General features: G+C 50.1%; 1 protein-coding gene across 1 annotated transcript; it reads right to left on the bottom strand.

Annotated features, from left to right (window-relative positions):
- Positions 1 to 1,423: 1,423 nt before the first annotated feature.
- TMEM176B (transmembrane protein 176B) lies at positions 1,424 to 9,191 on the bottom strand. The gene is made up of 7 exons (XM_032394400.1): positions 9,128 to 9,191; positions 5,986 to 6,194; positions 4,155 to 4,265; positions 3,741 to 3,797; positions 3,297 to 3,527; positions 2,270 to 2,389; positions 1,424 to 1,924 (listed from the first exon to the last, which is right to left on the bottom strand). Exons 2-7 carry the CDS (start codon positions 6,187 to 6,189, stop codon positions 1,916 to 1,918), a joined length of 732 nt encoding a protein of 243 aa, XP_032250291.1. The 5' UTR covers positions 6,190 to 6,194; positions 9,128 to 9,191; the 3' UTR covers positions 1,424 to 1,915.
- Between the last annotated feature and the right edge of the window lie 1,075 nt (positions 9,192 to 10,266).

Genomic DNA, 10,266 nt, shown 5'->3' with positions numbered 1-10,266 from the left:
ATGATTAAATTCAAGGGGGCTCGTTTCATATCTGAATACTCCCAGCAAGCCACCCAGGTGTGATTATCTATCCCCCCGCTTCTCAAAATCTGCTCAGCACAGGAAGCACCACCTTATGCATCTTGTGAAAATGCCAATTTTGATTCAGCAGGTCTGGTGTGGGGCAGAGTGTGTATCTCTAGCAAGCTCTCCGAGTTGCCCCGAGTTGCCTCGAGTTGCCCATCCCACAGGCCAGTGCATCTGGGCAGATTCACACTTGAGGCAGCAAGAATAGAGGCTCCTGTCAATCACCCAATGGAACTAGCCACCACCACCCACCGCCCCAAAGTGGCCCCCTACACCAGGGGCTGGCAAACTTCTTATGGAAAAGGCCTGATAGTAAAGATTTTAGGCTTTGTGGGCCATTCAGTCTCTGTTGAGACTACTCACCTCTGCCCTTGGAGCATAGACAATGTGTGAACAAATAGGTGTGGTTGTGTTTCAATAAAACTTTATTTACAGAAATAGGTGACAGACTGGATTTGACCCCAGGGTGAAATTTGCCAACCCCTGTCCAATATTCTGAACATATTTCTGGGTCATCTCTGTGGTCTTTTCTTACACAAGCTTATTTACAAACCTCTAAGGACTAGGTGGTGAGGAGGCCCTGGGGAGACAGAAGCAGGCCCTCCATTCTGAACCCCCATGCACAGGGCCAGGCCTCACTCATTTTAGCGGCCCTGCACCTGTTCAGCATGGCCCCATGAGACAGCACTGTTATTTCTCTCTTAAATGTGGGTGAAGGTGGGGGCTCTGAGGCAGTCTGCCTGGATTTGAAGACTAGTTCCTCCCCTGTAGTCTGCCAAGGAGGGATAAATCCTACCTCACAGAGATTTCATAAAGCCACATGGAGATGCAAGGCCGCCAACTATGATGGAATCAGGAAAAAAAGCCAGAATAACGATCACTTGTTAATTCTACAGACCATAACCTGCTTTCTTACCCTTCAGAAATGCTTACAACTATATATGTATACTATATATTTATAGATGTATAAAGAAAATGAAAAAAGTTTTTTAAATTCCTCATATCATTTAAAAAGAAAGTGAAAAATAATAGCGGTGTGTGTGTGTAGAGAAAGAACTAACTCTACTGTAGAAAGGAAAGAAAGAGAGAGAGGGAAGGAAGGAGGGAAGGAAGGAAGGAAAAAAGGAAGGAAGGAAGGAAGGAAGGAAGGAAGGAAGGAAGGAAAGGAGGGAGGGAGGAAGGGAAGGAGGGGAGGAAAAACTCTTGTTTCATGCCTCACATAGTTCTATAAACCCCCCAGAAAGTTTTAGTCAAAATTATAGATGCTTAAATACAATCTCAGCAGGTAAAAAGATTCTAAGTATATGAGAGTTATTTTCACTTTACTTTGAACAGAAGGAAATCATAAAAAGGACGTTTGCCATTTGGGATATAGAGTGGGACATATATTGGGTCTTATTGGGACCTTGTTTCCATGTCCCAAACTGGCCCTCACTTAAATCCATACATGTCAGCACAGAGAAAGACGTTTTCACAGCATACCATGTGTGGAAGAAAGGGAGACGACATCTTTTCTGGGCAAAATTATTTTCCTGTTGTTTCTGTTTAATCGGCATTAGAGAAAGGCGACAGCCCCTGTTCCTTGAATTGAGGCCACTGGAGTAGGAACAGTGGGAAGAGGAGGAGGCCGGGACAAGTGGCCAAAGGAGAGGCAAGTGTGAGGGACAGGGCAGTGAGGGGCCCTGGGGAGGGGATGCTGGCCTCTCCAGAGGCCCTGGGCTGCTCTGGCTGGGGGCATGTGGAGGCCCAGGCAGGGTCTGCAGGGCTCACAGGATGATGGCAGCCACAGTCTTCTCCTTGGAGGGGGAGGGAGGCATTGATTCTCCCCCAGTAGCTTTTTCTCGGACCCTTACTTATCCTGAAAAAAACAGGGGAAATCAATCATTGCTGGGGAAAAGATGGGGCCTAGTTAGCTTCCTAGAACTTGAAATCGGGTAAATGAAAGAAGGAGGGGAAGGAAAAGGTACAGAGGAGGGGGAGCTACCCAGAGATCTGGGACAGGAAGGCACAAAGGAGGGTCTGAAGAGGCAGAGGGCAGCAGCTAACCCAAATACGGTGCTGGCGCACGCTCCCCAAACAGCAAAGGACTAAGCTGAGTGCTGGAAAGAAGCTGAGGGATGTTCCTGGCCCTGATGTTCCTCCCTGTTCCCAGAGCTTCACCAAACAGACCCATTCTTTCCCCTGTGCCTCCCTGACAGCTCACCAGGGGCCGGGAGCTCTGGCCACACAAGCTTCGAAGACCCATGCCCAGGGAAGCCAAGGATATGATGACCTGCAGGACACAGACAGCCAGGAGCAGAGCATGGATGCCTAGGAACAAATTCTGGAGATAAAGGAAGCAAAAAGACACAGTCAGCAGTCTGCTCCTCTGAGTCTGCTCTTACTACCACCTTATCAACCTGGCCAGGTATCAGACTCTGTCCAACTGACTACTTGCCACCGAAGCAGATTACATTTTCCAACCATGGGGCACCCATAGCTTCCACCCCATTTGCTTGTCTGCAATGTGACCTTACCACAACCTGTGAAGAGCTGAATCTATCTCTCTACCCCTAGAATCTGGAACAGCCTGTAACTGTTTTGGACAACAAAATACAGTGGAGGTGACACTGTGCCGGTAGCTTCCATTTCCCACCTCCTGAAATATTCACAGTGAGATACTTCCTGTTGGAACCTAGTTGCCATGCCATGAGAAGCCCAAACCACATGGAGAAGCCGCTGTAGGCTCTCTGGTTGATAGCCTCAGCTGAGCTCCCAGCCAGTTGAGCGCCATCTTGGAGCTCCAACCCAATCGAGCTCTCAGAAGACTTCACCCCCCACTGACGTCTGACAGCAATTGCATGAGAAAGCCCAAGACTGCCTATCTGAGCCCAGCCAGCCCACAGAATGTGAGAAGTAATGATAAATGAGAGTCTTAAGCCAAAGTGTGTTGGGTGTTGTGTTTACACAACAATAGGTAACTAGGACAGCCACACACCAGAAAAGAGAGAAGGGCGTTCTGTGACATTCTCTCTTAAATGTCTGCCCTTTGCTCCTCATCCCCTTTGATTCAGGAATTCTTATGCCATGAGGGTCTGAGAAATGTCTCCAGCTTAAGTTAAAACCTCCTGAACCACAGACCTAAGATGAGGTCCACACTCCAAGAGCCTACATCTCTGCCTGCCAGTCCCCCAGCTCCTTGCGAACAGACAGTTGTGCTGGGTGCCTGGAAGACTGGACTCTGTTCTCACCATCAGCATTTGCATGTAGGTTCTGCACCTATCCTCATTCCACCGTGACATGCGACTCCTTTGCCACGTCTCTTTGTACCCAGTGGTAAGGGTGGCAGGTTCTGGGGACTCACACACAGAGTCGATGTAAAGGAAGCCATCACTTGGCAAGGTTAAGCTGTTCACACAGAGGACAACAGCAACCACGGCCGTGGAGATGCCAGCCAGCGTGAGCAGACCTGATGCACAGCCCTAGAAGGGAGAAATGCAGGGCGCAGACCCTCCTTATTGAGAGCCATGAGGTCCTGGCCCCAAACCTGTCTCTTCTTCCTCATTTCCTGCCCCAGGAAACCCTCCCCACCCCTCCAGGAAAGATCCCGGGACATTAAGAACCAAAGGGAAGAAGACCAAAAAATAGAGCAGAAAAACAGACATGGGAGGGGGCAGAGAACACCCAAGACTCACTGAGAGTTTGCCCCGGTGCTTCTCATGGATGATGGCCCCAGCTCCTGCTACAACAGCCTGCAGAGAGAAGACACCGGAAAAGGCTTCCAGTTTACTCTCCTGAAGTGGCCCCCCCCCCCCCCACCCGTTCCCAGGACAGCCGATTCGAAGCAGGATCCAAGGGACTGGCAAAGACATGGAGCACATGGACAGGACTCCATCACAGCTGCCCTGCCTTCCCAGCCTGGCCTGAAGGAGGAAAGTACAGAGTGACAGGGATTGGCTCGCCCCTCAAGGCCACTTTCTCATGGTGAAGGGCATTTGGATCCCGGTCTTTGGTTTCTTCCCCAAATCCCTGACCCAGATCCAAAGGAACTTTCTCCTTGCTCATAACCACTTGCCTGCCACCGAGCTTACAGCCCCTTCCTGACTCACCACAGACCCTGCCCAGAAGGCGCAGCCTGAGGCACGCAGCTCTGTCCAGGGCCCGAAGCAGAGCAACCCTCCAAGAACACAGCTCGCAGCCCCCAGCAGTATCTGGATCACCTGCAAGACGGTGAAAAGCCAACTCCCTTCCCACCAGCCCACACGCCCCAGGAGAGGCCCCCCAGCTCGTACCTGGCTGGCTTTCCTCTCCTTTTCCTGTCTTGACCTCTCTGCAGCTCTGATTCTGGAAGGTTCTGTCCCCTTCACATCCATGAAGCAGCATGTTGCGGCTCTCCTCCATCCCTCTGACATGTCAGGCTTTTTGTCATTGCTTTCTCCTCAGTGCCACTCTTTGTCATCCCACTGGATGATTCCCACTTTTTTCTCCTCATTTCCCCTTAGGAGTCCCACCATCTTGCCCAGGATAAGCTGAAAGGACCCCTTTCAAGAAAGAAGTGTGTTAGCTGACAGCCTTCAGTGGTCAGCAGCTTCAGGGTCCCTTTGTCTTTCAAGCCACAGGCACACTCTTTGGGGATGGCCACCCAGCCACTGGTGAAGCAAGGCGGTGGGTACGGCGGCCATTTCCACCCAACGTGGCTCTCCGATAAAGTGGCCGTTCTTGCTCCCAAGCTCCCCACAGGGCTGGCAGAGACCTTGTCTGGCCTGCATCATGATCTGGAGGCTCCCCTTGCCCAATCTTGGTCCCTCCTTTCTCATTCATAGGTGTGACACTCTAACAAACCTTTTACACATTTAACTCTGACTCATGTCTGCTTCCTGGAGAACCCAGCTATCACTGCCTCTTGGCCGTCACCAGCTTCTCAGCCCGCCAGCACCTCAGATCTGCCACATCCAAGTTCCACACCTCACCTGCACCTCCAGTGTCTGTCTAGCCTGCCTTCCAGGGCCTCGGGCTCCTGGTCACACCAAACCTCAGCATGTTCTTGGATTCCTCTCCTCCCTCGTACCCCAAGCCCACTCACTCCCAAGTCATGGAGACGTCATCCATAGATGACGGAGACTCCTCTCTTTCCTTGGCATCTCTGCTGGGCCCAGGCAGGCACAGACCCTCCACCCTTCTTCCCTGGACACCTCCTGACTGGGAGGCAGGTTCATTAAAAAGCCCAGGTTCCTGCTAGGAAACCACCCATAGCCTTCCCACTACTGAAGCTGATTCAGGACAATTTCTCACCTTGTCAGTCAAGGCTCTCAGCAGTAGAGCCTTGGGCTGCATTTCCAGTCTGATCTGCCCTGAGTCCCATTCTCTTTACTCTGACAGAACTTGCCTGAAGCTTTCTGGCTTCTTCACCCTTGCTCCTGACGTTCTCTTGACCTGGAATTCCTTTCCTTCCATCTTTCACCTCTATCTGTCTGCACACACTCTTCCTCCATGCGAGGTCTGGCTCAGATGCCAACTGCTGCAGGCCGATCCCCAAGGATGTCACCTGCTCTACCTTTCATTCTAGGCATGCCTGTAGTGGTGTGTTCCCTTCTGATGGATGTTGAGCCCTTTTAGGTTACAGACTAGGGACTCTCTCTGTAGTTTTCTCCAAAGTGCCTATAATAGTGCCTCGCATCTGCAGGCCCTCAGTCCACATGGGTTCCATGAAACTCAGCTAACAGCCACCTGTCCCCCACCTCCGGCTGAGACCACCCCCACTGTACCAAAGAAGAGGCCCATCATTCTTTTCCATCTAAATGTGTAGGGGAACCTGCCAAAACTTTCTTTTCCCAAAAAAGATGGGATACAAATAATAAGTTCTCATGAAGAGTCAACCCACTTCTTTTTTCATCCCATTGAAGGAGAGTTACCATCCTCTGCACCACCTGCTCCTCTTACCCCCAATACCAGCTGCCCATAGCTCATCCTGGCCTCGGAAGGGCCGGTGTCCCGAGGGCGAGAAAAGATCTCCTTCAGGGAAGCCCCAGCTTTTAACAATTGTGCCAAAGCTGATTCCTGGTGGATGTGGATGTTGATGTGGCTGGGCTGGGACAGTGTAGAGACCACATCGACTCCATTCACGGTCACCATGTTTTGGGTCATCCTGCCTGCTGGGAAGAAGACATAGAAAAGTGAGGTCTGAGAACCAGCGAAGATAAAAAGGAATATGTTGCATGAGTGAAGGGAGAGAAAACAGTCCCTTGTCAAGATCCAAAGGGTCTTCCCAGAGCAGGTAGCAGAGTCACAGTGGCCTTAATCTGGGATGCAAATCCAATCACCTCTAGAGTTCTTCACCACATATATTCTTGGGCCTCCCCCCAGAATGGTCTGACACAAGTTTGTCTGGGTCTTGAGTTGGGCAATGAAAGGAATCTGAATTAGTTCAGGGACTTAATATATATATTTATACATAATACTTCCATATGGTTAAAAAATTCAAAAGATACAAAAGGATATACCTATAAAACCCTCCCTCCCATCTTTCTCTCCCAGCCACCTAGTTGTCTTCTCGTTGGAAACTAATATTATCATTTTTTATATATCCCACAATGACATTTTTTGCATAGAAAAGCATATAAAATATATTCTCCTCCCCCTTTTCCCACAAATGGCAGGATACTACATAAACTAACTGCACAATGATTTGTTCACTGAACTGTGTTTTGAAGATAATCATACATCAGTCCATAAAATGCTTTCTCACTCATTTGTCTGGCTGCACAGTGTTTCTTTGTCTGAATGCATCATGATTGTTTTCAGCAGGCTCCTATTTCTTTTAAGATTTTATTTATTTATTTATGTATTTATTTAAGAAAGAGAGAAGAGAGAGTGAGAAAGCATAAGCAGGGGGAGTGACAGAGAGAGAGGGAGAAACAGGCTCCCCAAGGAGCAGGGAGCCAAATGCGGGGCTCCATCCCAGGCGCCTGGGACCATGACCTGAGCCGAAGGCAGACGCTTAACCAACTGAGCCACCCAGGCACCCCTCAATCAGCTTCTATTGATAGACATCAATTTCCTCTTGCAAACAATGGGGAATTGGCAGGTCAATGGGAATATGCATGTGTCATTTCAATAAATATTGCCCTGTGTGGGGCTACCCCATGCCATTCACAAGCAGAAGCAAGGTCAAGGAACGTCCACTGCCCCTCTCCATGGCCAGCAGGAGGTGTCAGCAGATTTTTTAATCTTTTTCAAATATATATCAGGAAAATTACATTCCTTTGTAGATTTTAATCAGTTTTAAGCAGCAAAATGCCCCCTTTTTGGTGGATATCTCAGCGAGATTTGACAAATTTGTACATTTGTACAACCCCAACTACAATCAAGATAGAGAACATTTCTATGTTGCAAAAATTCCTTAATGTTCTCTCCCCAATAAACCCCTCGACCCTGGCCCAAGGCAACCACTGATCTGCTTTCTGGGGCTGTTCCAGTATAGTTTCAGTCCATAGTTCTCTTATTATGAGTGATATTGGTCATCTTTTCATATGTTTAAGACACCTTTTTTCCTTCTTTTGTGAGCTCTCTGTCCATACCCAGGTCCTTCTTGTTTTACTGTTTTGTTTTGTATAGGATCTTGGGTATTCGAAAAATTATCATCTGTGACATGATTTCCAAATATTTCTTTGCAATTTATGATTTATTTTTTGATTAACCAGTTTCCATTTTTATTTTATTTCTGGATTTTATATCATACTTAAAAAGGACTTTACCACATCAAGATTATAAAATAATTCTTCCCTGTTTTCTTCTAAGTAGTGTTATGCTTTCAGTTTTCACATTTAAATGTTGATCCATCTGGGATTTATCTTGTAAGTTGGAAGGTACAGATCCAATTTGTTGTGGGGTTTCTTTCCCCAGATGGTTAACTTCTGAAGGGTATGTTCTGTTTGAGGAATATATTATCTTTCTCCTACTGATTTAAAATGTTCTCCTGAGCAAAAATGAAATTCTCCTAGGAATTCAAATCTATTCTAGTCTTTATATTCTGTTCATTGGTGAGTCTGATGAGTCAGGCAACCTTGCCACTATTTTAATGATGAGTATGGAGTTTAATATTTGAGTTATTTCGTGACCCTCCTCATGTTATTTTTTCTTTCATGGTCTTTTTTGCTAGGTTACTTCTCCATATGCACTTTGGAATCAACTTGCAAAGCTCCAAAAGTAATTCTAATTGGCATCCTACTTTGGCATCACTGATGGAAATCACAACGGTATTAATAACGATTCTAACATTAGCAAGATGGCAACCCTAAAGTCTTCCCTTGTATTCTATGTCCTTTACAGAGCAGTGTCATTCTTGTGCCTACCTGGTCTCCTTAGAGGTATAAAGGACAGGTGTTGGACAATTCTGTAGACACACAAGTAGGTTCAGACTTGTTCACAGACACACACAAGGAAGTCTGGCCCAGATTCCAGCCAGATGTCCCCCTTGGGTCCCAGGAGCCAGCATCATGGGGCAGCCCTGAATGTGCCTTGGGCTCCAGCTCCCACTGAGCCCCTCGGTACCACCACTTCCCCCACGACACTCCAACCCTAGCTCAGCTGAGCCCCCTGCTCTTCTTCTGGACCAGGCTGGTCCCATGAAGACTCTCTTCCCACACCCCCAGACTCCAGCGTGTGAGGCTCATCCCTGCTGCCCTGGTCACTCTCTCTGTCTCGCTCCTCTCGGTGTTCCTGGAGCTGGGGAGAGAGGACCAGGACCCATGCTACATCCTGGGCCCTCTACCTTCCAGCTTCACTCTGAAGGACCTCTCACCACCAGACCACCTGAGCTTCAGCCACCCCACCAGGAATAAAGGAGGGGTGAGGCCTGGTGAGGTTGCTGGAGCCAGACACATTCTCCTCCCCCTCCCCAGGTCACACCCTGTCTAGGGCATCCCTCCACACCCCTAGCAAGTCCTATGGGAACTGGGAGCAGCATCCCGTGAGATAGGATGGGGGCTTTGGGGACCAGCCTTGAAGACTCCTCAAGAGAGGAAGGTCCTATGGTGAGAGTCTCCTGGGAAGGGGCCACCTGGTCTGTAGGGACCCTGCTCACCGGCTGTCCTCTGGGAGCCTCAGCAGAGCAGGGCTGGGAGGATCCACCGGCAGCTGAGGACCAGTAGCTGGGAAGAGAAGAGCAGAAGGAAGAGGTGGAGGGAAGAGGGTCTGACCTTCAGCTTTGCAACTTCCCAGAAAACAGCTAGGGCAAAGGGGCCCCTCTAGGGGGATTCCATCTTGAGTAGATAACCAGGCTGGTGAGAAAGGCAGAGTGCACGCATATGAGTGCACACACACACACACATACGCACGCTCATATGGACTCTCACAACACAGACGGGGCCCACACTCACAGCACCTGCAGACCTGTGTTGAGAAAGCACCTGCCCAAGTGGTCATGGGGGACTGGACAGCTTCCCGGGGTTTCCCAGGACTTATCAGCTTTATGGGCTCCCAGGCCACCCACTTCATGCCCACGCTCCAAGCCAGAGCCCAGGGATGGCCTGGCAGCTGGAAACCCCCCACACAGGGGCCCCTCTGCCTAGCTATCTTCCAGAGAGGTTGCTGCTAAAGTTCAGCAAGCCTCTCCTCCACCCTGCCCTTCTGGTGCTCCACCAACCTCCTCCTCCATCCGCCTGGTTCCCAGCTCCAGCTCCCGCTCAGCCCAGCCCAGCTGGCCAACCCTGTGGCACACTCAGCCCCGGGGGCCCTAAGGAGAGCAGGTGAGGTGGGGCCGACAGCCAGGCAGCCCTTTCCCAGGACACTTCCCCACTGGACTCCCCACCTACCCCCTCACAGGCCTCCAAAGCCTGGCCCAGAGCTTGTTGGGGATGGAGAGAGGGAGGAACCAACCACCAGTGGACCATGGACTCCAGGAAGGTGGCAGGAGTAGAGACCAGGTGTCCCTGTTTGATGCCAAGTCAGGCTGGCCTTGACCTCTACCTTCACCTGCAACTGGTTCCTTCACTGTTGGGTGGGGGGAGCTTCAACAAGCCAGGTGGAGCGGAGTGACTATTGGTGGAGAGGGAGGTACTTAGGAGCTGAGGGGTGTCCCCAGGCCCGTCTGCGGAGTAGCTACAGCAACAGGAGCTCAACAGGCAGTGGGGCCTGGGCTTCTGCCCCGTAGCCTGAGGGCTCAGGGTAGGGGTTGTGACAGCAGGCTGGCGGAAGAGGGTGGAGAGGTGAGGACTGCAGGGC

Source organism: Phoca vitulina, unplaced genomic scaffold (genome assembly GCF_004348235.1).
Source record: "Phoca vitulina isolate PV1807 unplaced genomic scaffold, GSC_HSeal_1.0 scaffold80, whole genome shotgun sequence".
Lineage (NCBI taxonomy): Eukaryota > Metazoa > Chordata > Mammalia > Carnivora > Phocidae > Phoca > Phoca vitulina.
The sequence above is the reverse complement of the archived record's forward strand: the minus strand, read 5'-3'. Positions and strand labels throughout refer to the sequence as shown.

Bases quoted from the DNA above. Each gene is read 5' to 3' on its own strand.
- TMEM176B (XM_032394400.1), bottom strand. From the start codon at position 6,189: ATGACCCAAAACATGGTGACCGTGAATGGAGTCGATGTGGTCTCTACA. The intron at 4,266-5,985 runs GTAAGAGGAGCA...ACCGTCTTGCAG, and splicing joins ATGGGCAGCTGGTATTGGGG to GTGATCCAGATACTGCTGGG. The intron at 3,528-3,740 runs GTGAGTCTTGGG...TCTCCCTTCTAG, and splicing joins AGCACCGGGGCAAACTCTCA to GGCTGTGCATCAGGTCTGCT.